The following is a 27,361-nucleotide window of genomic DNA, read 5'->3' as shown; positions in this document are numbered from 1 at the left end:
GGCTCCTTGAATCCTCATTGCTGCCTTATGCAGGCAACGTTCTGCGGCTCTGAGAAGCTAAGTGGCTTGCTCAGAATCTACACAGCTAACAAGTGGCAGAGCTGGGATTCGAACTCATACCTGTCTGATTCTAAAGTTTGCACCTTCCTTCCACTACTGCTGTGGCAGAACTTGAAGAGCGAGAAGGAGGGTCGCCGGACTCCCGGCCCAGGAGGTGGGAAGAACGCTGCCCCTTTGCAGAAGAAGCCTCTTCCTGAGATGCGTCTCCATAGCAGAGTCAGGATCCTGACGTTTCACCCTGGGGCACGTTTCCTGCTCTTGGCTCCTGGCTGTGGCCAGGCCTGCTGCTGCCGGCAGGAGCCCCCTCCTTGCCTGGGGCGACGCACCGAATCTTCTCTGGGATGAAGAATCCCTTTGATGTGAGGATATGGGGATCCTCCTCAGGCCTGGAGCCAGGGCAGAGGGAGGTGAGAAGAGCAAAGAGGCCCTTTCATTGGTCCTCACCAAGCCAGCCTGCAGCCGGACCCCTCTTGGCATCCCACCTGTCTGGGTGGTAGACCCTTTGCCCACCCTGCTCCTTACCTGCCCCACTCGGCTGACACTACGAAGGTGTTGAGCACCTCTTAGATGGCCTGCTAGGAAAAGCTTGGCTCCCCTTCTAGATCCAGGAGGTTTGGCTGTCAGACCTGGACCTTGGTGGCCTCAGCCTGGGAGCGTGGCTTTCTGTTGTCACTAAACGTGTTAGATATTCATCATAACAGCTGGTTTGGAACACCATGAAAACTGCTTTCCTGCTGACAGAGTGTTGCTTTGCCAGACCTCTTCCTTTCGGGGATATGTGAGCAGGTCAGCCTCCCTGCTCACTGGAAGGATGCAGATCCCCCTCCCCCCTCTCCTTATGGTCCTTTCTCTTTTTTTGACTCTCCCCTAAAAACTTCCCACTGTTTTCGTGACACTCAGAGGCCACCCCCCAAAAAGGGAAAGCAAAAATTCATTTACTTTAAGGTAGTTTTTCTTAACCGGGGGCAATTTTACTCCCCAGGGGACACTTGGGAAGGTTTGGAGATATATCTTGGTTGTCACAGCTGGAGGGGCTCGGGTGCTTCTGGCATCTAATGGGAGGGGCTCAGGGATGCTGCCAAACACCTTCCAGGGCACAGGACGCCCCCACGAGAGAGAATCGTCCGTGTCAAAGTATCCCTCGTGACCACGTGCGACCCCCGCCCTAAGGTATAAGCTCCTGAGTCCCCTGGCAGTCCGGTGGTTAGGACTCAGTGCTTTCACTGCCAAGGGCCCAGATTCAGTCCCTGGTCGGGGCACTAAGATCCCATAAGCCACGTGGCACGGGCCAAACAAAAAAAAAGGTATACACTCCTGTTGCCCTACGCAGGCGAGCCCACCTGGAAGAGAACAGGCCCGGTGCTGGGATTCCCGGCAGGCATTCCTGGCAGGAGAGCCGTGATAACAAGCAACACCCTTCGGGGCTGAAGAGAGCCTGACGGCTCACCAAGGGCTGTTGTATCTGGCTTCTCCCTCGCAGGTGTGGAGGTCAGACTCCTGACTGCTTCTAGGGTGACCTCATGGGCCGCTCCTCAGCCGCCGAAGTGGGAGGTATAAGCTTTAAACTAACTCGCCGTTGCTCTTGGTTGAGCGCAGGCCGTGTACCAGGCCCTGTGCCAAGTGCTTGACCTCTGCCTCACCTGCTGTCCCCAGGCCTCCACAGGCTCAGAGGAGGGTCGGCGCAGGGTGAGATCACGCGCGGAGCACGGGTCTCTCCAGGCCTGCTCACTGCCCCTCTTCACGCACAAGCAGGCTGACCTGGGCTGTAACTGCTCCTGCATTTTGGAAACAGGTCGCGGGGGATAAATGCTGAGTATTGTGGACTCATGAAAGGGACTCTGTTGGGCTGGGAGGCCTGGCCCTGAGCACTCTGGAACCAGGCTGCACGAACAGCCCGGGTGTGAGGTGGGCTGAGTGGCCGGGCCCAGGAGGACGGCACGGGCCAGCCTGCAGGCTCTGGGAGCCCCAGGGACAGCCGCACCTGAAGAGGTGTGCTGGTTAGAGGCCGCTGAAAGTGCCGGCCTGTAGCCCACACCAGCCCGTAACTGAACTCGCGGGGAGGGGATGGAGTAGGTGAGCCTGTGGCAGCTGAGAAAGGCACCTGGAGATTCAGCACCCTCCTCACACCACCCAGAGAGCAGCCTCATATTCAAGAGCTCACTGGTGACCTCAAAGGCAGGGCCTGCCAACGTGGCATATAAGTCAGCATGGCTCCCTGGTGAGGCCTCGGTGTCCCAGCCCAGGGCACAGCAGGGCCCAGCTCTGGCTCCTGCGTGGGTCAGCGCCCGAGGGCCTGGGGAGAGCAGGGACCCCAGGCTGTAGGCAGCAGTATGTTGCTGACATACATCCGCACGTGTGCATGCAGGCATGTTTATAGTACATGTGTTTACACACGTGCATATACATATGCCCGCATCTATCCGTGTGACATGGATACATGTGCACACACAGATGAGTTCAGATGTGTGTGAACACATATTTACTACATTTCATGAAATCTAAGACCCCATCAATCGTCAGATGCTCCATTATTTCATCGACTCGAGAAGGAGAAAAAATGCTAGTGATTAAATTCTGATATGATGTTTTCTTATCACTTAGCCTGTGTATCTGTACTTATTGGAAGAGCTCTTTAGCCTTGTTTAGGCTTAGATTTTGAGCATATATTACTCTTGTATGTACACAGATGTGACAAAGTGGGGAACTGAGGTATTCCCATAACTTCCTCACATTCAGAGTATTACTTGTCCAAATCACTTTCAGCATAGAGTCATCAAAATCTGTGCTTTTCCACACAGTATTGTCCCCTGTGCTATCAGGAGCCTGGGTGATGATGCAGGAATGCTCCTCTCTTCCTCTGGGACGTCATCCAATCCACGGACACCCATTCTGCAGGCTTCCGTGCGGTGCCTTCTTGGTCCTTCCTGAAGGTGGCAGTGGAGGTTTTGGGACACCCATGATTCACATTCCTTCCTCAGATAGTCCCTAAACGTTCATTGCCTGAAATGTTGAGGGATTGCGGTATCCTGTGAAGCCACCAGGAATAACAAGAGGATCTTGCTTGCACAGGCAGTGGCAACACACCTGAACTGCCACCTGGCCTCCTGCAATCATAAACAAGGGGAAGGAAGAGCGTCCTGGCCTCGTGGGTGCATTGGAGGGGGCACTGGAGCGCCTGGTCTGCAGAGTCGCCATGTGCCGTGTTGCTAGAAGGGTCAGGGATTGGGGACAGTAGGACTGGCCCCAGAGCCCAGTATTGAGAAAGGGCCAGAGAAGTCATTGTAGCCATTCCCCGACCTTCAAGCAATGCTGCCGCATTCTGTTCAGGTTCAGAGGCACTCAGTGACCAGGGAAGGCACATGAGTGGAGGCTGCGCTTGAACGCCAGCTGTGGTTGCTGTCCCTAGACGAGCGCTTCCATCACTTTGGGCCAGCTTTTCTGGCCATGAAAACAGAGATAACATACCATGCCCCTTGGAGCTCCTTAGAGGAGTGGCTGACTGTAGAGCTGGGGCAGGGACTTGCCCAAGATGAGCGTCTTGTAATGTCAGAAAGTAAGGAAGTGCTCCCCCAAGCCCCCCAAGCCAAAAACGATGGGAGTGTGTTAGAAGGACAGGAGCCAACTGGAAGAGCTAAAGCTGGGACAATTTGAGCAATAAAATAAATAATGAGGTATTGGATTATAACCCAGAGTATAAAATAAATATCCACGAGTCCATACTGATAAGTGAGTGACTGAATACATAAATAAATGGGGAAGAAGAAACAACTCTCTGCAGAAGAATTTCAAATAAATGACGTAGGTCCTTTGCCCGCAAGGAGGTAGATTTTAACTCCCCACTCCTGAAGGGGGGGACTGTGCATAGTGACATCCTTCTGAAGAGCAGAGCATGGAAGCCAGGGCCAGGTGGCGGGGGGAGGGAGTCACTTTACAGCGGAGGAACCTGGCAAGCAGCCCCTCTTGCAGGTGATCAAGGTCAGCATCACCAATGATGTTATGTTGGTAGCACGCGCTCCTTTTGTTTTTTTTGGCCACGCCGCGTGGCATGCGGAATCTTAGTTTCCTGACCAGGGGTCGAACCCGCATCCCCTGCAGTGGAAGCGCAGAGTCTTAACCACGGGACCGCCAGGGAAGTCCCATAGCATGCACTCCTGACATGATGTGATGAGGGTGCTCACATCTGTGTGTTTCCTCCCTAAACCCATAACCTCAGTCTAACCATGAGGAAAACATCAGACATACCCAAACTGAAGGACGGCCTGCAAAATACTTAACCAGTGTTCCTCGAAACTGTTTAGGTCATCAAAACGCAGGGAGGTCTGAGGGCCACCAGAGAGGATAAACAGCCCGGAGCAGTCGAAGGAGATAGGATAACTAAATGTAATGTGCTGACCCAGATGCGATCTCATAGCCAACAAATGGGACAATACCCTTACATTAGGGAAATCTGAAAAAATATGGCCCTTAGTAAGTACTAATGTGTCCGTATTGGTTCATGCATTGTGACAAATGTACCTTGGTAAGGGCAGATATTAATAACAGGGAACTCTGTACTATCCTTGCTGCTTTTCTGAAAATCTAAAGCTAAAATGGAAAGTATATTGATTTAAAAGGAAAGAAGGGCAATGACTTCCTTGCGAGCAGGTTGCTGGGAGGATTCTGGGAGGTGATGCTGGGAGGTGATGCTTAGGTGGCAGTAAGTACCCTCTCCTGTTTGAGTGAGGGGCGGGCTGAAGACCCCAGGGCCTGGCTTTCTCCGCACTGCCCCTCCCTGTGGAGCCCTGCTGAACCCAGCTGCCAAGCAGTAGGTGGACATTCTGCTCCGCGCCCCACGGAAGCAACATTCCCTAGGGAGTGAGGGAACTTGGGGTTGGTGGGGGACCATTCTCTGCTGGAAGCAAGGAGAAGCCCATCTTGCCTTGGTCCAGAAGGGAAGGCTGCCAGCTGCCCTCGCATGGGCTCCCCGGGGCCTAGCTCTCCCCCGCCAGCCGTGGGCTGAAGCCTGGGCGTTGCTGCTGCAGGTGCCCAGAGATTCTGATCCCCCCTTCGGGCAGGAGAACAGATTCAGAGCTCCCACCCCAGTAGACCCCCCTTCCCCTCTTCCTGCTCCCTGGGCTTGACCACAAGGCCCCCGGGAGGCCTGGCCACACAGGGTTACAGGAGAAGAGGGAAGGGGTTCTTATAGCAATCCCTGCCTGGCCGAGTTGCTGTTCACTGGACATGGAATCCCACACTCCTCACCTTCTCTTCTAGGCCAGAGAAAGCCCACCCCAGCCAGCCTGCCACAGAAGCTGGTTCTGGAGAGCAGCTGTGTGTAGTGGCTAAGACTCATAGAGATCTGAGTTCAAATCCCAGCCCTCCCACTTTGCAGCTGGGTAGCCTCGGGCAAGTTACTTAACCTCTCTGAGCCTCGGATTTCTCACATATGAAACAGGAATAGGTCCTCCCTCCATAAGATTGCGTGAGGTTGCATCAAAGCCCTCAGCACAGTGCCTGGTACATTGTAGGTGTTCAGTGACTAGCAGTCACCCTCCAACCTTAGTGCTCTCTAGCCATCCTCTCGCTTCTGCTGTTTCGTCTCCCCTTGGCCAGAGGGAGTCCTGACCTGTGCTTGTTTTTCTGATACACAGGCAAGAGCCATCCCAGGCCAATATGTTATGTGGAACTCTAACCTGGGTCGGGGGGGTCTTGGTCTTAAACTTGGCTGAGGTTGGGGGAGCAGGGAGACCAGACACAGTGTTCTTTCCTGCCCCGTGGGTGTGTCTTGCAGCAATCGTGCTTTTTCCCACAACCACGGGAAGCGATTCTTGATCTCCCCTGAGCTGGCGAGCTGGCCTCACCTCTGGCATTTGGGAGACAGCCGTGGCGGGCAGAGGCTGACAGAGCCAGGCCTTGAGTGCACAGCCAGGCTGGAGCCTGTCAGGGAGCAGCTCTGTGTTTATTCCAGAGGGCTGGGGTCCTGGGTCTCTCAGGCAGCCTCATCTCCTTGCTGGGGCACCAGTTCAGGGCTGTGGGTGGAACCCACGTGCCCACGGCCTCTGTGGTTCTGCTGGACACGGCAGCCCTGTCCAGCCCCCTCCTTGGCCTGTGCACAGTGTCAGCGTAGCTCCAGCTGAATCAAAGCCACTGAGGTCCCCACTCAAGGGCTAATAAGGGTGTGTACAGATGAGCCAGGGCCCCAGAGACAGACCAGACCCCTGGAGTGGCAGGGCCAACCCTACTTTTGGAGGGGAGGAATATGGGAGAAAATTTAACTGCTTCATTTTCATTATCCTTATTTAATATAAGAAGAGACCAGACTATCTCATTGCGGAACCTATCCTGTGCTCCTATCACAGGCTCAAAACTATTCATGCATTCTTGTATTTAGGCTGCCTTCCATCGCCCTTACCTGCAGATCCTTTAGTGGGTCCGTGTGCCAGTCGCAGGTTTCTTTCACTCGATAATGTCTTTATTTCATTATGGTTCTTAAAAGATGGTTTGCTGGGTCCAGGATTCTAGGTTGATGGTTTCTTTGTCATGGTGCTTTGATGGTGTTACTTCAGGGTCTCCCTCGTTGCTGTTGAAAACCTACTTCTAACGCAATGGTCCTTCCTTGGTGAGTGATCTGTCTTCTGTCTTGCTGCCTGTAAGACGTTCTCTCTGACTGATGTGAGCTTAGAGAGGAGTCCCTGGGAGTCAGTGGTGACTATCTGTCTCCAGGAATGGAGCCGATGTGCTCAGTGAAACTTCAAGAGGGAGACTTGAGGCCAGTGGGGGAGGTGGACAGGAAGGCCAAATGGGGCTCATGGCACAGAGAGCTTTCTAATGGCCGAGAGTGCGCTGTTGCTGGAGGTGTGCGGGCACGGGCTGGGAAGAAACTCCCCGTCACGTGGGGATTGGCCTCAGTTACCCTGATTGCCAGTGACCTTGGGGCTCTCTTGGTGGCTCCACATGGTTCCCGTGTTCCTCTCTCCTGCATCGAGCCTCTCCCCAACTCCAAAGGGTCAATGACCTTCTCAGTCCAGGATCGTTCTGGCTCCTCCAGTAAGACCTGCCTGACCCTCCTTCCCACAAGCACCCTCTTCCTCTCCCCTGACCCCTGGGGTGGGGCACGGGGGGTCTGCGCCACAGAGATTGATACACCAGTGACCGGAAGCCTGTGGTGTCCAGATTATTTCAGAAGCCTGTGGTGTCTCACGTGGGAGATGAAAAGGTCGTCTTTCTGTCTTTGTAGGGATCTATCTATTTAGCTGATTAAATGTGTTATTTAATGGTGAAAGTGAATAATTGTGTAGCATTGATTATCAAAAGAGTTTTGTGCTTTTTTCCCCTAACCATGAAGGTTGATTTCAAGGTAAATTACTGTGCAAGAAGTGTGTATTTGACTTCTTTTTTATTTCTGTAGAAGAGGCAAAATTAATTTTTAGTATTAATTGCTCAGTATTTGCATCTGGGCCAGTTACCTGGGAGTGGGAGTTGGTGTCAGGAGGCCCCACTCAACCCCCTACTGTACTGGACACTCAGGCTCTGATTCTTCCTCCTGCTCAGAGAGCAGCAGCCCCCTTTCCAGTTCTGTGAGGACCTCCTAACATCCTGGCCTGGAGATGCAGTGTAGAGTAGGGGTCACTGCAGCCCTTGAAGAGTGGGTTTGGCTGGCGGAGTGTGGGACAGAAGTGAGTAATGTGGCAGGATTCTGGCAGCAATCTGCCTGGTCCACTTTGGAGACAGAAGAGGGCAGGAAGGCAATGGCCTGGGTACTCTAGATGGCCAGAGGCCCCACAGATGCCCCGCCCATGTACCCAGTGACCGCTTCCTTCCCCTGCCCTGGGGTCACTGGCGGGTTTACACATGTATACGAGGTGTACAGATGTGGCTGTGTGGAGCATGCATTGCTTGTGACCCCGTCCTTGGTCTGCACTCTTACAGGGCACCATCAGGGAGGTCTGAGACACTGGCCACACCCTTGTGTAGAAGGAAGGCCATGTACTGGTGTCGGAGGGACTGAGATGTTGGGCTTATTTGAGTCATCCTACAGCAGATCGAGTGTCGTTTCAGTGAGTCAGCAAAGAGTACTCAGGTTGGAATTCTGTGAGGGAGAAAATGTGTGCGTGTTCTCCTAGGATGAGTCGGGGCAGGCGGGTGGAGAAGGACATCATCTATTTATGCATTTGGCCACTTTGCTCCCATGATGTCTTTGCTCCCGCAGGAGAGGGGAGGAGGGTGGAGGGAGGTGCTCCCACCCATCGGACTTTCCACTGTTATGTGTGATGGGGTTCGTGGGGCCTGCTGTCCCCCAGCAGGCACTGGTCTCTGGTCTCAGTTGGGGTCAGACATGGGTGCCAGGCAGGCCCTTGGGGGAAGCCTGGTGCTGGCTGCTCTGGAGTCTGCACGCTCACGGGTTGGGGCAGCTGCCAGGTGTGGGAGAGTAGGCTGGGGCTCTGTTCTTGTGTCCCAGGAGGGGTGCATCAGCACAGGAGCAGACCTCTGGTCCCCCAGCTGGCCTTCCCCTCCCCATGGGACTCTCATATGTAGGGTTGGCCACACTGTCCCTCTCCATCGCGTAGACAGCAGTCCCTTTGTGGGTTGTAGGCTGGTTCCTTTGCTCATGAGCTGAAGGGCGTGGAGAGGTGAAATGGTGAGAACAGGGTCATGCATGAATCTCCAGCCCCGCTCCCGGGAAGCCATGTGGGCAGGAGTCAGAGGCTGGTTCCACTTCTGCCTCCATCACGGACCGTGCCCGTGGGCCTCTCTGCCTGTGGGGCTCACTCATAATCCCCAGGTGTTGAGTTGGCATGAGCATCCACGTGCCAGCCCCACGACAGCCATTATGATCCCCAGTCTACAGAAACAGAGGTTCTGAGGAGTTACCTGATGTGCCCCAAGCCACCCAGCTCCTAAGAGGCAACGCTGGGGTTTGAACCCAGGACTCTGGCTCCTGGCAGCTACACTGCTGTGTACTGACACTGACTTGCTGACCATGTCATTTCTCCTCCTGGACAAGTCACTTCTCCTAGGGGAGCAGTTATGTAAGTGATGGCCCATCACCTGTAGACATTAGAGGTGATGCTTTTAAATCCACAGAATGATGTTTCAGGAAATAAGAAAAACACAAACAGTATATTCAGCATGATTCCAATTTTGTAAGATCACACACACACACGCACACGGCAGGAAGCTGTGGTAACCATAGTTATTATATATCTGGCTAATATATAATAGGAGACAACTTTTTTTTCTTTTTTCTTTTCATAACTTGGGAGCTTTTTTTTCATTGAAGTATAGTTGATTTACAATGTTGTGTCAATTTCTGCTGCTCAGCAAAGTGATTTAGTTATACATATATACATTCATTTTTAATATTCTTTCCCATTATGGTTTATCATAGGATACTCAGTATAGTTCTCTGTGCTGTGCAGTAGGACCTTGTTGTTTATCCATTCCGTATATAATAGCTTACATCTGCTAACACCAACCTCCCAGTTCATCCCTCCCCCAACCCCCTCCCCCTTGGCAACTACAAGTCTGTTCTCTGTATCTGTGAGTCTGTTTCTGTTTTGTAGATAGGTTCATTTGTGTCGTATTTTAGATTCCATATGTAAGTGATATCATATGGTATTTGTCTTTCTCTTTCTGACATACCTCACTTAGTATGGTAATCTCTAGTTGCATTCATGTTACTGCAAATGGCATTATTTTGTTCTTTTTTATAGCTGAGTAGTACTCCCTTGTATATACGTACCACATCTTCTTTATCCATTCACGTGTCAATGGACACTTAGTTGTTTCCACATCTTGGCTATTGTGAATAGTGCCTCTGTGAACATAGGGGTGCATGTATCTTTTTGGATTAGAGTTTTGTCTGGAAATATGCCAAGGAGTGAGATTGCTGGATCATATGTAATTCTATTTTTAGTTTTCTGAGGAACCTCCATACTGTTTTCCACAGTGGCTGCACCAACTTACATTCCCACCAACAGTGTAGGAGGGTTCCCTTTTCTCCACACCTCCAACATTTATTGTTTCTAGACTTTTTAGTGATGGCCATTCTGACTGGTGTGAAGTGGTACCTCATTGTAGTTTTGAATTGCATTTCTCTAATAATTAGCTATGTTGAGCATGTTTTCATGTGCCTATTGGCTATTTGTATTTCTACTTTGGAGAAATGTCTATTTAGGTCTTCTGCCCATATTTCTATTGGGTTGTTTGTTTTGTTGTTGTTGAGTTGTATGAGCTGTTTGTATATTTTGGAAATTAAGCCCTGTCGGTCATATTGTTTGCAAATATTTTCTCCCATTCTGTAGGTTGTCTTTTCGTTTTTTTATGGTTTCCTTTGCTGTGCAAAAGCTTGTAAGTTTGACTAGGTCCCATTTGTTTATTTTTGTTTTTATTTGTATTGCCTGGGGAGACTGACCTAAGAAAAACATTGCTATGATTTATGTTAGGGAATGTTTTGCCTAGGATCTCTTCTAGGAGTTTTATGGCATCATGTCTTATGTTTAAATCTTTAAGCCATTTTGAGTTTATTTTTGTGTATGGTGTGGGGGTGTGTTCTAACTTCATTGATTTACATGCAGCTGTCCAGCTTTCCCAACTCCACTTGCTGAAGAGACTCTTTTTCCCATTGTATATTCTTGCCTCCTTTGTTGAAGATTAATTGACCATAGGTGTGTGGGTTTATTTCTGGGTTCTCTGTTCTGTTCCACTGATCCATATGTCTGTTTTTGTGCCAATACCATGCTGTTTTGATTACTGTAGCTTTGTAGTATTGTCTGGAGTCTGGGAGGGTTATGCCTTCCGCTTTATTCTCTTTCTTCAGGATTGCTTTGGCAATTTTGAGTCTTTTATGGTTCCATATAAGTTTTAGGATTATTTGTTCTAGTTCTGTGAAAAACGTCATGTGTAATTTGATAGGGATTGCATTAAAAATCTGTAGATTGCTTTGGGTAGTATGGCCATTTTAACAATATTAATTCTTCCTATACAAGAGCATGGATGTCTTTCCATTTCTTTGAATCATCTTCAGTTTCCTTTATTAATGATTTATAGTTGTCAGCATATAAGTCTTTCACCTCCTTGGTCAGGTTTATTCCTAAGTATTTTATTTTGGGAGTTGTGATTTTGAAAGGTATTGTTTTTTTACATTCCTTTCCTGATATTTCATTGTTAGTGTAAAGAAATGGAACCAATTTCTGTATGTTAATCTTGTATCCTGCTACCTTGCTGAATTCATTTATCAGTTCTAGTAGTTTTTGTGTGGAGTCTTTAGGGTTGTCTCAATATAGAATCACGTCATCTGCCTATAATGACAATTTTACCTCTTCCCTTCCAATTTGGATACCTTTTATTTCTTTTTCTTGTCTGATTGCTGTGGCTAGGATTTCCAATACTATGTTGAACAGAAGAGGTGAGAGTGGGCATCCTTGTCTTGTTCCAGATTTTAGTGGGAAGGCTATCATCTTGTCACCATTGAGTATTATATTGGCTGTGGGTTTGTCATAAATAGCTTTTATTATGTTGAGATATGTTCCCTCTTTAGCCACTTTGGTAAGAATTTTTATCATAAATGGATGTTGAATTTTGTCAAATGCTTTTTCTGCATCTATTGAGATGACCATGTGGTTTTTGTCTTTTCTTTTGTTTATGTGACGTATCACATTGACTGATTTACATATGTTGAAACATCCTTGTGAACTTGGATGAATCACACTTGGTCGTGGTGTGTGATTATTTTTATGTGTTGTTGGATTCGGTTTGCTGATATTTTGTTGAGACTTTTTGCATCTGTATTCACCAACGATACTGGCCTGTGATTTTCTTTTTTGGTGGTGTCTTTGTCTGGTTTTGGTATCAGGGTGATGGTGGCTTCATAGAATGTCTTTGGGTGTGTTCCCTCCTCTTCAATTTTTTGGAAGAGTTTGAGAAGGATCAGTATAAATTCTTTTTTGTATGTTTGGTAGAATTCGCCTATGAAGCCATCTAGTCCTGGACTTCTATTTGTAGGGAATTTTTGTGTGTGTGTGGTACGCGGGCCTCTCACTGTTGTGGCCTCTCCCGTTGCAGAGCACAGGCTCTGGATGTGCAGGCTCAGCGGCTATGGCTCATGGGCCCACCCGCTCCGCGGCAATGTGGGATCTTCCCGGACCGGGGCACGAACCCGTGTCCCCTGCATCGGCAGGCAGACTCTCAACCGCTGCGCCACCAGGGAAGCCCTGTAGGGAATTTTTTAATTACAGATTCTATTTCAGCTCTAGTGATTGGTCTGTTCAAATTATCTGTTTCTTCTTGATTCAGTTTTGGTGAGCTGTATGTTTCTAGATCCTTGTCCATTTCTTCTAGGTTGTCAAATTTGTTGGCATATAAATTTTTGTAGTATTCCCTTAGGGTTTTTTGTATTTCTGTGGTATTCATTGTTATGTCTCCTTTTTCATTTCTTATTTTATTTATTTGAGTTCTCTCTCTTTTCTTCTTGGTGAACCTGGCCAGAGGTTTGTCAGTCTTCTTTACCCTTTCAAAGAACCAGCTCTTGGCTTTATTGATTTTTTTCTATTTTTTAAAAAAAATTTATTTATTTATTTGGTTGTGCTGGGTCTTAGTTGCGGCAGGTGGGTTCCTTAGTTGTGGCTTTCAGCCTCCTTAGTTGCGGCTCGTGGGCTCCTTAGTTGCGGCATGCACGTGGGATCTAGTTTCCTGACCAGGGATCAAACCTGGGCCCCCTGCATTGGGAGCACAGAGTCTTAACCACTGTGCCACCAGGGAAGTCCCTCTATTGTTTTTTAAATTATTTTATTTATTTCCCCTCGATCTTTATTATTTCCTTCCTTCTGCTGACTTTAGGTTTTGTTTGTTCTTCTCTATTTCTTTTTTTTTAAAAAAATTAATTAATTTATTTTTGGCTGAGTTGGGTCTTCGTTGCTGCGCATGGGCTTTCTCTAGTTGCGGCGAGCGGGGGCTACTCTTTGTTGCGGTGCGCAGTCTTCTCATTACGGTGGTTTCTCTTGCTGTGGAGCATGGGCTCTAGGTGTGCAGGCTTCAGTAGTTGTGGCTTATGGGCTCTAGAGCGCAGGCTCAGTAGTTGTGGTGCACGGGCTTATTTGCTCCGTGGCATGTGGGATCTTCCCAGACCAGGGCTCGAACCCGTGTCCCCTGCATTGGCAGGTGGATTCTTAACTACTGCGCCACCAGGGAAGCCCTCATTCTAATTCTTTTAAGTGGTAGGTTAGGTTGTTTGAGATTTTTCTTGTTTTTTGAGGAAGGCCTGTGTTGCTATGAACTTCCCTCTAAGAACTGCTTTTGCAGCATCCCATAGATTTTGTATGGTTGTGTTTTCATTGTCATTTGTCTCAAGGTGTTCTTTAATTTCCTCTTTGATTTCATCATTGGCCCATTGGTGTTTTAGTAGCATGTTGTTTAGTTTCCATGTAATTTTTTTTTCTCATTTCTTTTTTGTGGTTGATTTCTAGTTTCATGCTGTTGTGGTCAGAAAAGATGCTTGAGATAATTTCTATATTCTTAAATTTGTTGAGGCTTGTTTTATGCCCTAGTATATGGTCAATCCTAGAGAATGTTCCATGTGCACTTGAGAAGAATGTGTATTCTGGTTATTTTGGATGTAATGTCCTGAAAATATCAGTTAAGTCTTGACTGTTCTGTCGTATCATTTAGAATCTCTGTTGCATTATTGATTGTCTAGAAGATCTGTCCATTGATGTGAGTGTGGTGTTAAAGTCTCCTACTATTATTGTATTCTTGTCAGTTTCCCCCTTTATGTCTATTAGTATTTGTTTTATTTATTTGGGTGCTCCTACATTAGGTGCATTAATGTTGACAAGTGTAAAATCCTCTTCTTGTATTGATCCTTTTATCATTATATAGTGTCCTTCTTTACCTTTCTTTATGGCCTGTGTTTTAAAGTCTATTTTGTCTGATATGAGTACTGTGACCCCCCACTTTCTTTTCATTTCTGTTTGCATGAAATAACCTTTTCCATCCCCTCACTTTCAATCTGTGTGTGTCCTTTGCCCTAAAGTGGGTCTTTTGTAGGTAACATATTGTAGGCTGTTGTTTATTTATTTATTTATTTATTTTATCCAATCTGCCACTCTGTGTCTTTCGATTGGAGCATTTAGTCCATTGACATTTAAGGTACTTATTAATAGATACGTATTTATTGCCATTTTAGCCTTGTTTTCCTGTTGATTTTATATTTCTTCTCTGTCCCTTTCTTTTTCTATTTCCTTTTGTTGCTTTGATGATTTTCTTTTGTGTTATGCTTATGTTCTCTTCTTTTTGGTTTTTGTGAATCTCTTGTATGTTTTTGATTTGTGGTTACCCTGTTTTACAAGTATGTTAGCCCCATCCTGTTCCTACTTGCCTTAGACTGGTAATCATATAGACTCAAACACATTCTAGGAAATGAAAAAAAATCTACATTTGCTTACTCTCCTCCCCTACTTTTTATGATTTTGATGCCCTTTTACATCTTTGCGTCCATCCTTTTGCTGTTCACTGTGGTTATCATCACTTTCACAGAAATTCTTTGATCTTTTTTTAATCTGTGGACTGGCTTATTTAAGTGATTTGCTTTCCAATTGTGATTTTCTCTTTCCTATATATTCTTACTTCTTTTCTATTTAGAGATGACCTTTCAGTATTTCCTTCAGAGTAGGTTTTGTATTTCTGTATTCTTTTAGTTTTTGCTTGTCTGAGAAATACTTTATCTCTCCTTCTATTCTAAGTGATAATCTTGCTGGGTGGAGTATCGTAGGTTGCAGATTTTTCCCTTTCAGGACTTTGAAAGTATCATGCCACTCTTTTCTGGCCTGCAATGTTTCTGCAGAGAAATCAGCTGATGCCCTTATGGGGGTCCCTTGTAATTAACTCTTTGTTTTTCTCTTGCTGCCTTTAGAACCCTCTCTTTACCTTTTGTCATTTTTATTATAATACATCTTGGTGTACGTGTGTTTGGCTTTATCTTGTTTGGGACCCTCTGTGCTTCCTGTACCTGGATATCTGTTTACTTCTTTACGTTTGGGAAGTTTTCAGCCATAATTTCTTCAAATACATTTTCGATCCCCTTTTGTCTTTCTTCCCCTTCTGGAATCCCTGTTATGCATAGATTGGCACACTTTATAATATCCCATAGGATATTATATTATCCCATAGGATATTATTGCATATCCCATATGCATAGACTGGCACACTTTATAATATCCCATAGGATATTATATTATCCCATAGGATATTATTGCATATCCCATATGCATAGACTGGCACACTTTATAATATCCCATAGGATATTATATTATCCCATAGGATATTATTGCATATCCCATATGCATAGATTGGCACACTTTATAATATCCCATAGGATATTATATTATCCCATAGGATATTATTGCATATCCCATATGCATAGACTGGCACACTTTATAATATCCCATAGGATATTATATTATCCCATAGGATATTATTGCATATCCCATATGCATAGACTGGCACACTTTATATTATTCCCTTATGTTATCCCTTAGGCACACTTTATATCATCCCATTGGCACACTTTATATTATCCTATAATATATTATCCCATATAATATCTTATATTGCTTTCATTTTTTTTTCATTTGACTTTCTGTCTGCTATCCTGATTGGGTGGTTTCCATTGTTCTATCTTCCACGGCACTTATTCATTCTTCTGCATAATTTATTCTGCTATTCATTGCCTTTAGTTGCCTTTTTGTCTCGGCAAATGAGTTTTCTAATTTTTCTTGGTTCCCCTTTATAGTTTCTAGTTCCTTTTTACAGTACTCTGCATTTCTGTCGATAGCCTTTCTTAATCCTTCAGTATTTCCATTATCTCCTTTTTGAAATCGGTGTCTATGAGAGTGAAGAGGTCTGTTTCATTGTTTGTGCTTTCAGGGGAATTCCCTTGGTCTTTCAACTGGGAGTGGTTCCTCTGCTTCTTCATTTTACTTATATTTCTCTTAATTCTGTGAGTTTAGGAGAAACAATTATCTACTGTGGTCTCGGAGGGCTGTTTATATGTGGGAGTGTCCCTGTGTAGCTTGTGTGGGTTTAATATTTTTGGTGCGAGGGCTGTTTTTATAGTATGGATGCATGTTGCGTCTTTCCTCAGCGTGTGCTGGCCGTTATCCCCTTGATACAGGTGTGCCGATGCAGCGGCTGGTGCCTGGTCGTGGGGTTATTGGCAGTGGTGGCAGCTCATGCGCACACTTGGAGCATGCCGTGGGAGCAGAGGCAGCTCGCCACTGCTCCTGGAGCCCGTGTAGGCAGTGTCCTGCTGCCTGAGAGCTCACACAGGGAAAAACGCTGGAATAGCAGGTCCTCCCCTTGCCCGCACACACCGCCCACACAGTGGCATTTGGCCTCTAAGGCGGCCCAGGCTTCCTCTGTGTACACCCACAGTTGTGGTCGCACCAGACTCCAGCCCTCAGGGTGTTCCCACGCAGCCCACCCCAGTCCTCTCCCCGGTCTGATCTCTGAAGCCCAAGCTTCCACACCCAGCCCCCGTCCACACTGGTGGCCACGTGTCTCAGGCTGGGGAGTGCAGAGCGATGGCCCTGACCATCTGTGCAGGTTTCTTTCCATTCTAGCTGCTGCAGACCTGTCGCTGAGTTCTCCTCCGAGGCTCCGAAGCCCCCCTCTGTCCCTGCTGATCTCCCCACCAGTGAGGGGACTCCCCAGGTGCAGGAACATTTCCTCTTTGACAGCTCCCTCCCAGGGGCACAGGTCCTGTTCAGATTCCATTTTTTTTTTCCCCTTTTTTCTTTTGTCCTACCCAGTTGCATGGAGATTTTCTGGCCCTTTCAGAGCTCTGAGCTCTTCTGCCGCGTTCAGTAGATATTCTATGAGAATCATTCCACATGTAGATGTATTTTTGATGTATTTGTGGGAGGAGGTGAGCTTCACGTCTTACTATTCTGCCATCTTGATCGCCTCTGACTTTTTTCTTTTACTTTTTTGGGGTATTTTTCAGAGTTTTTAGAGTGAAATATTTTATATCCAGGAATAAAAGTTATTTAAAACAAAAAAGATGGACTTGTCCAGTGGGACCACTCAGGAGATAGGCATCTTCAGGAGTGGGTGAACTGCCTGTCCTTGGGGGTGGGCAGGCAGAGGTGGTGTCCATCTGTTATGGACACAGTTCCGGGACTTCCTGAACAGGGGAGTGGCTGGGGGCTGCATTCATCGATGAACTGTGCCATGACCGCCCCAAAGGTCCCTGAGCCTGTGGGAGAAGGGAAGAATCCAATGCACTGCTCCTGTCCTCAAACTTGACCGTGCCTGAGTATCACTGGGGATCTTGTTCTAACTCAGACTCTGACTCAGGAGGTGGGCCCAAGACTCTGCATTTTTAACGAGCCCCAGGGGATGCTGATGCTGCTGGTCTGAGGCCCTAGAGCCCTTTCCTCCTGGATTTGCCCTGGAGGAGGGCCCAGGCACTGCAGAGCACACGGATGAGTCCAGAGGCACTTGGAAAGGTACACAGGGCTGTGAGGATGAGTGACCTGAGCTGGGTGACATTTCTGGAAGGACTCTTCAGAGATATAAAAAGACAAGATTCCATCTGAGTTGTTGGGTTTGAGACCAGGTCCCCTCATGCTTTGGCTTCGTGGAAAGAGCTCAGTGTTGGAATTTGGTGGGCCAGGATTTGAAAACCAGTTGTGCATCTTGTTAGCTGTGTGTCCTTGGGCAGGTCGTCTTGCCTCCCTCTGCCTCAGTTTCTTCGTCTGAGGATAGAATGCCTGCCAGATAAAGCCATGGTAAGGGTGAAGTAGGGTAGCGTGTCAGATACCTGGCATGCGGTGGGCCTTCAATGAACTCTTGCTTCCCCTAACACCACACGCTCATCTCTTCTTGAAGGTGGATGAGATTTACCACGATGAGTCCCTGGGGGTCCACATAAACATCGCCCTTGTCCGCTTGATCATGGTTGGCTACCGACAGGTAAACCCCTGTGTCAACAGGCAGTGTTTGAGGGAGAAGGGGTGGGGGGGGCCAGAGCATCAGACCAGCTAAGGTATCGGGGAGGGATAACAGCATCTAGGAAACATTTTGTTTCCAAAATTAGAACCCCCAAACCATTAGCGGAGGCATCTGGGGTTGGTAAGCGGGGACTTATGAATTCCCTCCAATCGGGTAAATGGACAGTCCTCAACCCCTACAGCTGGAGGTCCTGCTCCATGAATCGGTGGGGAAAGTGGGGCTTAGAGTGGGGGCCGGTGACCGAGACAAGTCCTGCTAGGGTTGTGGCCGGGGGTTCTGGGCTCTGTTGCTTGTTTTCCCCCATACGGGAGTAAAAACAGAACTCTCCTCTAGGGGCTGTTGTGGAGATAATGACAGTGACTGCATAGAGGAGATGCTCAGTACAGCACCTGCCTGTGGGTTCCTTGAGGAATTAGCAATAATGTGAGTTCTCAGCAGACAGGTGCCCCAGCACAGGGCTTGGCACGGGAACGTTCCCTAAAACGGAACGGGGCTGTGTGCCAGTGGCCGCCGGAGCCGGGACAGCAGTGACCTTGGGGCAGGCCCTGCCGTTCTGCGGGCCTCCGTGTCCCCTGCTGCTGGGAGCACAGCGCAGGGTGCCTGCTGCAGTCCGTGGGCTCTGACCGGCACTCTGCTCTCTGGCCCCCCAGTCCCTGAGCCTGATCGAGCGTGGGAACCCTTCTCGCAGCCTGGAGCAGGTGTGTCGCTGGGCGCAGTCTCAGCAGCGCCAGGACCCCGGCCACGCGGAGCACCACGACCACGTCGTCTTCCTCACCCGGCAGGACTTTGGGCCCTCAGGTACGCAAGGTACTGTATTTGCCGTGGCCAGGTGTGTGCGGCTGCAGGGCAGAGGCCAAGGCTGTCTCTGGGGCCAGGTCTTCTGGCAACAAAAAGATCCTTGGGACTTTGGAGACAGGACCTGGCCGGACAGGTAGGCGAGCTTTGGAATGGTTTCTCGGGGGCCAGGGGAAGTGAAGGGGCCCCGCCCTGGTCCCTGCTGCCTTGGTTGAGCCTGCAGGTCGCTGTGAGTCAGGCCCTAGGCCCTGTGATCACCATCCCGGAGCCTGGCTGCTCGAAGACCTCAGTGATCTTCAAGATGCTTCTGCCCACATTGTATCCTTCTGTCCTCACTGCAGGCCGTGGGGCACCTAGGGCGGGGCTGGTGTGGACTTCAGAAAGGATGGCCCTGCTCTACCCGCAGATCCATGCCTCTCCAGCCTAGTGATCCAAACTCATTCATCTCCTGAGATTCTCCCAACTGTGGAATGGGAGAAATAGTAGTATTTGCCTTCCTCCATTCCCGGGCTGCTAAAAGGGCTGAGGGATGCATCCCATGTCTGTGACAGAGGCTGGCTGCAAGCGCTCTGCAGACATAGGAAGCTTTGATCACCCCCAGGTTTCTGTATGGGGAAACCAAGGCACAGAGTGGCAACGAGGCTTGCCTAGGCCTCACAGCAGAGAGGAGACAAAGCTGAGACTCAGACTGTATCTCCAGGCTCCAAGCTGAGGGCTTTGTAGTGTTTTCTGGTTTGATGCTAGAAGAGAGGCAGCCTCTACCAAAAGGGCTGCTTGTCTGAATCCCTGAAGCCCCAAAGGCAGGCTTGTACGCACACAAACAGATTTACACACCTACACGCAGACACATGCGTGTACAGACACATGCACACTCATGCACAGACACACATGTGCAGACACACAGACACATGTGCAAAGAGACACACATACACGTGTGTACTTGCATGCCCTGTGGAGTACATCCAGACCTCCAGGACAGTCGGGACCCAAGAAGCCTTCTCACCACAGCTTCTTGTTACACCCCCAAAACCATCTCAAATAAGAGGATTTCAGCAATTCCGAAGACAGGGCATAGCTATCTGGTCATGGTTGGCTGAAAGCCCGAGGCAGGGAGCGCTGTCTACCATCTCCCCCTCCTCAGATGTCTTCCTCAGCCCAGGCTGCCCTCCCAGCTGATTACGGGCCCTGGGGAGGCGGGGAAGCAGCCCCCGTAGATCATGGGCCTCGCACACAAAGCTGCTTACTCAGTGCCACGTGCCGGCCCCCTGCACTGCCCGCGGCTCCTGAGGCCCGCGCAGCTGTGTCTGCACCTTGCCCGTGTCCTCCCCTCCCCCTGCCCGCCCCCCACCTCACCAGAGTCTCTCGCCTGTCCTCCAGGCCCAGCTCTAGGCCCCCGTCAGTCATTCCCTGGTCCCGCTCAACCCCTTCGGTCAGAGGCCGTCCCCCTAGCCACCCCACACACCCCTCTGTGCTCCTTGAACTCCGGCCCTGCAGGCCCACACCTAGGCTGACCTCGTGACCCCTAGTCTCCCCGCTAAGCCGTCTGCCCCTCCGGTGTGTGGGTGTGCTGGGGGGATGCGGGCTCGCGCCTGTTTTCCCCGTAGTCTCTAACACGGTGCCACCTGCTACCCCGCGTAGACACATTTGGAGCTTGTTTGTTGACTCACCAGCGGACTGTCTGGAAGGATGCAGCTCGGAAGTTGGCTGTATGCAGGCTTGGGGCCGACAGGCACAGAGAGCTGCAGGCCAGGAGGGAGGGCGGCAAGCCTTAGGACGTGGGGGCAGCTTGGCCCAGGAGCTGTACTGCGGGTGCGTACACACGGGGGGCGCGTTGGAAGGATCCTTCTTCCTCCAGGGACCCTCCGGTGGTGACCAGGTCTGGACGTCCCTGCGGTGGCTGGCTCGGCACAGACCTCGTCGAGTCCTACCTCACCTGCACGTGACCTCTCTCTCTGCCCTCTCTCCCTCTCCCTGGCAGGGTACGCGCCTGTTACTGGCATGTGCCACCCCCTGAGAAGCTGTGCCCTTAACCACGAAGATGGCTTCTCCTCGGCCTTCGTGGTGGCCCACGAGACCGGCCACGTGTAAGTGGCACTGAGGGGCGAGCTGTGCCTTGAGCTCTGCGGAGGTCTGCGGGTGTGGGAGGCTTCGCCCCAGTTGGGACTCCCTTCCTAGTGTCCAGGGAGATGCCAGAGGAGCTGCCCCGACGGGGATGGAGCCCTGGGGCCCAGACAGCAATTCTGGCCCTGCCTTGGGCCCAGCTCCAAATCCAGGGCCTTGGGAGACCAGATGTGGCCCTGCCTCTGGCAGGCCAGTAGCAGTGTCACCTTATAGGCAGTGCTCTGCTCTCTGGGTGGCCTCTATTCCTCCATCTCAGCCACACCTCAAGGCCCTCCCAGTGCTCCGCGATGGAGCCCTGGCCTGAGTCCATCATAAACAGGGGCACTTAGACCCAGGCCTCGGGCCAAGCGGGTGGCGGGCTTGTGTGATCCTTGGGCCCGGATTTGGTTTAGAGCATGTTCATTCATTCATTCAACCAGTATTTCTTGAGCGCCTGAGGTGTGCCAGGCCCTGTTCTAGAAATAGGGCTGCAGTGGAGAACGGGACAGAAAAGCACGCAAGAAGCTACGTGCTGGGAGAAAACAAATAATCCACCATCCAGTGTCTGGTGGTGACATATACCTGTCACAGTCACGTCTCCTGGCCTTGTCTGTCCACAAGGGCAGAGCTATGGGACCCGCCCCCAGCTTGCCCGCCCCCAGCCCACACACAGAGTGAGGGCTGTTTTCTGCAGCTGGAAGGACGTGGGAATGAGAGCAGTGGGCCAGTCCCGAGGGCGAGCCTGCCATCTGTGGTTGGCCATGCCCCTCTCTGCATCTGCCTGCCCCTGTGATTTCATCCCAGCCCTGCCCCTCACTGGGTGGGTAGCACCTCCTCTCTGGGGCCTCCGTTTCCTCATCTGCAACACGGAGGCTGACACCAGGGGAACCTCTGAGGTCCCTTCCTGCCCTGGCAGCCAATGCTTCCACATATCCTGGAGCCAGGAGTTTGTCTTCCTGTATGTGGGGGGGGGGCAGGGCGTGTCCACTCTTCACTCACAGAGCCCCTCCCTATGGAGAGACGAGGTCAAGCTTAGAGGCCCATGTGTCTGTCTAGTGGTCAAGGCCAAATGCAGACTCCTGGGAGTGTTTAAGAATTTAGAACCTTTGGGCTTTGGTGTTAAATACTAACTAGAAAGAGCAAACTTTTACATTTAAACTATCATCACGGCAGGTAGGTACCACACACAAAGCTCTGTGCTGGGTACCGCGGGGTGTAGGAGAAGCTAAGGAGGCTGGCACCCAGGGAGGGCGCAGTAAGGGAGGTCGAACTGAACAGAATGAAACTGGTCCTTGCACGTGAGACCTTGGGTCTGGAGGGAAGACAGTGCGTGGCGTGTGAGTTGTTAACGATGCTACAGGCGTTCCCTGCTGTGGGAGGGCAGCCCACAGGGAGGGCGGCCAGGAAAGGTGTCCTGGGGCCAGAGTGGAGCTGGAGCTGACCTCGGAAACTGTGAGGACGTGGGTAGGGTTTGAGGAGGGGTCAGGAGGGCAGAATGAGTCCAGCCCCACTGGGGGGCCAGGTGGGGTCTCAGCTTCCATCCAGAGGGGTGGCCCTCTCCACTGCATGGTGGGGAAACTGAGGCCAAAAGTCACAGTCTGAAGCCTGGTCAGGGCAGGGTCTCAGGCCCGCCTGCTCATCTCCCCAGGGGTGGGCTCCCTGGGCATGACTGAGGGCTCCCCTCTGTCCTCCCCCACCCTCCAGGCTCGGCATGGAGCACGATGGTCAGGGGAACGGCTGCGCAGATGAGACCAGCCTGGGCAGCGTCATGGCGCCCCTGGTGCAGGCTGCCTTCCATCGCTTCCACTGGTCCCACTGCAGCAAGCTGGAACTCAGCCGCTACCTCCCGTAGGTCACCTCCACCCTCTGGGCCCGGATGGGGAGCAAGCGGCCTGCCACTCCATCTCCCCCAAGTCATCTCCCCTCCTAACACCATCCTACTCCTGACACATGCTCAATTCTGGGTTTGCCGGTCAGCTCCTGGGGCTCCGGGGACGTGGAGGCCCAGGACAAGCATTGGACTCAGGAGCTCAAGGCCGAGAATGGGCGCAGAGTGGATTTGGGCGGGATGGGTGCCGGCAGAGATACTGTCTCTAACCTCGCGCAGCAGCCGGCCAGCGCCCAGTGTGCGTCCTGCACGGCGGGCTGACTTGGCTTCTTCTCTCAGTGCAGTGAGCCCTCAAATTGTCCACGAGCCAACCCTTCATCTGGGCCATGATGTGACTCTGTAATACGGGCAAAACAGGCCCCGTAAGAAAACCACAAGCTGAGTGCCTAACCGCAGTCCTGGGTCCCCTTGCCCTGGAGCTCCCAGACATGGTCGTGGGTGGAAGCGAGGGGAGGGCAGCCTGTCCTCCCTGGACAACACAGCTCCTGGCACAGGGCAGCGGGGGCAGATTCCTGCAGGCCTTCCTTGCTTGGTTAACACCCCCTCCTCTGGGAAGGGAGAGCTTGGGAATTCCTGTCCCCACCCTGCTCACCTCCCTGCCTCTGCCGGCAGCTCCTATGACTGCCTCCTTGATGATCCCTTTGCACCTGCCTGGCCCCGGCCCCCGGAGCTGCCCGGCATTGACTACTCAATGGACGAGCAATGCCGCTTTGACTTCGGCACTGGGTACCACACCTGCTCAGCGGTGAGTTCCCACGGCCTCTGCCAGCTGGATGCCAGGTCAGGTCCTCCTGGGGTGCAGGCTGGTCATTCACAGAGCACCTTAGCCCAGGCAGGGTGACCAGGTCCCAGGCCCTGCCACTTTCTGCCATATCCCCGCCCCACGCAGGGGTGGGGGGCCAGCGTGTGTGGTGGCTGGAGAATGCCTGGAAAGATGGGAACAGAGTAGAACAGAGAGGGTGGGCCACCGCTGGGATCCTGGCTGGGCTGGTCACCGGGGGAGTTTATCTGTCAGGTGGCCCATGTGTCAGATCAGGTGCTGGGCTCTGGCCTGGTGGAGAAATACTTGCCACCCTCTGCTCTTTGGGCACTTGGAGGATGTTTTGGGCAGACTTCCCACACTGGTAAAGTTCTCATGTGCCCCATATAACCTCTCTCCAGGGGGTCAATTGCATGCTTCCCCACCCCTCCCCCACCCCCATCCCCTACTTGAGGAGATAGATACGAGGGAGCAGAGCCCTGTCCCTACTCTGCAGGACAGGGCAGGGGAGAGCCTGGAGCCTGGTGATCAGCTAGCGCCACCTAGGAGAGAATTGAACAGCTGCTCACCAGGGCCCAGGTGGAGCCTCAGAGACGCGGACATCCCAGGGCAGGGGGCTCTCTGAGGGGTCAGGCCTTGATGCCTCGAGTACCTCAAACCGCCCCCATCCAGGAATGCAGCCCCCTCCTCAGCTGTGCAGGCCCAGAAGGCCCTGTGTGTGGCCACCTTGCCCACTGCCCAGGCCACACTGGAACAGCTGGTCTCTGCTTTGGGAGTGGAGAAACAGCTGGGATATGGGATTTCAGTGCCCAGATGCTGTGTTTGTAGGACACTAGTCTGGCCAGCAGGGGATGATAGGAGAGAAAAGCAAATTGGGGCTTTCCTGGACAGTGTGAAACAGAAGGGTGCCAACCTCTGGTGTGGCTGGGTGAGATTAGAGGGAGGTGGGAGTCCTGACCTTGTCTGGGTGCTGCAGGGCCTGGGCTAGACTGGCAGCCCTCTCAAAGCCCTCCACATGCACAGAGCTCAGGGGGTATCAGTGGACCCAGCCTCCCCACAGCCTCAAACCCTGGTCCCTGCTTAGTCACAGAGTGGCCTCTGCAAAGGCAGGGAGGGAGGCCTGGGGAGGGAGACCAGAGGCGTGTGGGCTGTGGCTGGTGCCTTCTCTTCGGTGCCCTGGTGGAGAGAGGAGGGGTCGCTGAGGCCAGTGGCTCTTGTGGTGGGGTCGAGCTTGTGTGCGCGTGGGGCTCTGGCTAGATGGGCCCCTCCTGCCCCCCTCGCAGTGTTCTGGCCCCAATGCCCACCACACCCTCCCCTCGCTCTGTCACTGTCCTTTGCCCCCGGACAACGTGTCAGAGCTGGGGAGCTAGTCCGGCCCAGTGACCCTGAACCTGCCGTGCAGTTCAGGACCTTCGAGGCCTGCAAGCAGCTGTGGTGCAGCCATCCTGACAACCCTTACTTCTGCAAGACCAAGAAGGGGCCCCCGCTGGACGGGACGGAGTGTGCGCCAGGCAAGGTACCTGCGGACCGGGGGCTGCAGCAGGAGCGCCTTCCTGGGGCGCAGGCCCCACGGGAGACCCACCTTGCTGCTGAGTGTGGATATGAATGCGTGGCGGGGGCTGGGGGAGGGCTGAGGACAGGAGACAGCCTTGCGTGCGGGCAGATGGGCAGGGAGTCCTCGCAGGAACTCACACACACGCCCTCTCCTCCCTGGCACCACAGTCCTTGGCTTCTACAGCAGCAGAGTCTGGCCTTGTCTCCCAGCCCATCGGCAGGAATGCTTACTGCCATCTGAGGAGAATGCGGCCCAGGCAGGTCAGGGAACTTGTGGAGGTCAGGCTGAGGGTGACTGGCTGAGAAGGGGTGAAGGGAAGATTCCAGGTGTTCTGCCTCCTCCCCCCGCCCACCATGCTGTTTCTTACCCCTCCCCCCCAAACCGGCCCTTTCGTGTACTTCCTGGGGTGTGTTTGCACCCTCTTGTGTGTGTGAGTGTCAGGAGGACCCCGGATCTGAGAGCCCTGAGCTGAGGTCTGAAACCCACCTCTGCTCTATCGCTGGCCCTGCTGCCCCCCCCCCATTTCTGTGTGGTGACCTTGGTCCATTCTTTGACCCCTGCTGAGCCCTGACCAAGCATCCTTCCCGCTCCTCAGGTTGTTATGAAGTTGTGAGTCATGTCAAAGCAAATGAGAGGGCTGGGAAGAAACGCGGTGCTGCCCCCAGCAGCCTGTCCTCTGCCCTTCACCCTCTGCCCTTATCTTCCCATTCTCATCTATAAATGGTCTGTCCCTTCACAGATGTGTGGGGCTTCCCATGGCCTTGTACAGGCCCTGTGGGCTCCAAACCTGGAGGGCTATTATCCTGGAGCCTCGGTCTACCTGCTCCAGGTGTGTTCGAGTTTCCAGGCCCTCTCCTATCACAATTTCACATAAGAGTTAATCAACGGCTCTCAGTTTTGTCTGCGTATTAGAACCATCTGGGGAGCTTTAAAATCCCCCACACCCCAGAACAGGGAGTGACTGCAAACAGGCACAAACTATCTCTTACGATGGTGGAAATGTTCCAAAATTGTATGGTGGTGATGGTTGCCAAATGCTGTAAGTTTATGAAAAGTCATTGAATTGTACACTTGAAATGAGTGAAGTTTATGGCCTGTAAATTTCAGTTGACCCTTGAATAACACAGGTTAGGACTGCACGGGTCTGCTTATATATCTGCTTATATCTGCGGATGTGTTCCTTTTCAACAGTAAATACCACAATACTACCAATCGGTGGTTGGGTGAATCTGGATGCAGACCATGGGTATGGAGGACCCACTATAAGTTATATGTAGATTTTCAACTGCAGAGGGCAGGCACCCCTAACCCCTGAGTTGTTCAATGGCCAACTGTATAGTGCTTCTTTTAAAAATTACCACTTCTTTTAAAAATCCCTACCTCTAGAGAGCCTGACTCAGTCTGGGGTGAAGCTGAGGCATCCAGAGTTCTTAAATGTTCCCCAAGTGACTCCAAGACTGAGAACTACTGAGTTACCTCTTGAAAAAGACCCAGAGAGCTTTGCTGTGTTTCTTACCTATGGCCCTACAGGAAAAGGGAAGGGGGTTGACTTTGGTTGAGCCCTCCTTTGTGCCTGGCCTTGTGCTGGGGGCTTTGTGAGTGTTGCTGCCTTCAGTTCTTAGAACAGTCCCATTTAACAGGCAAGTACACTGAGGCTCAGCAAGGTGAAGCTACGCAAAAACCACACATAGCTAGTAGTGGCCGAGCTGGGATTCAAACCCAGGCCTCTTGGACTTGAGGCATATGCTCCCTCCACTGCATGGATGGACCTCCCGGGTGGCTGGCTTCCCTCCCGTGAACATACCTGCCTGGGGTCCCTGGATGGTGATTTCAAGGTACAGAGCCAAGATCAACTCTAGATTGTGTGGGAAGATTGTGTCTTCTCTCCCTTATCAGCCCTTTGTTTCTCTGGGGGTGGTAAACCAAATAATTGCACAGCTGTTGTCACCATGAATAATACCATCTGCCGTTTCTGGAGGGCTGTGTGTGCCAGGTGTTATCTCATCGAATGCTCACAGCAGCCCTGTGGGCAGGGGCTGTTATCCCCATGGTACAGTCGAGGAATAGGGTCAGAAAGGGGAGCCCTTTGTTGAAGGTCCCTCAGCGCATGGTAGGGCTGGGATTCTGGGCGACCCTGAGGCTTGGGCTCTTAACGTTCCCTTTTCTGGGCTCACCTGTGGTGCCTGCCAGCTGTGCCGTGTGCCCGGTTGGGCAC

The 27,361-nt window shown here is 51.4% G+C and overlaps 1 protein-coding gene across 2 annotated transcripts in view; it reads left to right on the top strand.

The window, feature by feature from the left end:
* The window catches only part of ADAMTS14 (ADAM metallopeptidase with thrombospondin type 1 motif 14), a gene marked incomplete at both ends in the record, with an annotated part of 91,028 nt that overhangs the window by 42,726 nt on the left and 20,941 nt on the right, over positions 1–27,361 (top strand). Inside the window, 6 exons of one of the 2 annotated variants that reach the window (XM_082855060.1) lie at positions 17,926–18,009; positions 18,699–18,855; positions 20,822–20,927; positions 22,648–22,791; positions 23,444–23,576; positions 24,994–25,107. In XM_082855060.1, coding sequence (XP_082711186.1) covers positions 17,926–18,009; positions 18,699–18,855; positions 20,822–20,927; positions 22,648–22,791; positions 23,444–23,576; positions 24,994–25,107 — 738 coding nt within the window. The remainder of the gene's footprint in view (positions 1–17,925; positions 18,010–18,698; positions 18,856–20,821; positions 20,928–22,647; positions 22,792–23,443; positions 23,577–24,993; positions 25,108–27,361) is intronic. The other variant, XM_082855059.1, reaches the window with a different exon arrangement.

The sequence above is a fragment of the Leucopleurus acutus genome, assembly GCF_964270905.1.
Source record: "Leucopleurus acutus genome assembly, chromosome: 14".
In the NCBI taxonomy this organism is placed as follows: Eukaryota; Metazoa; Chordata; class Mammalia; order Artiodactyla; family Delphinidae; genus Leucopleurus; species Leucopleurus acutus.
The sequence above is the reverse complement of the archived record's forward strand: the minus strand, read 5'-3'. Positions and strand labels throughout refer to the sequence as shown.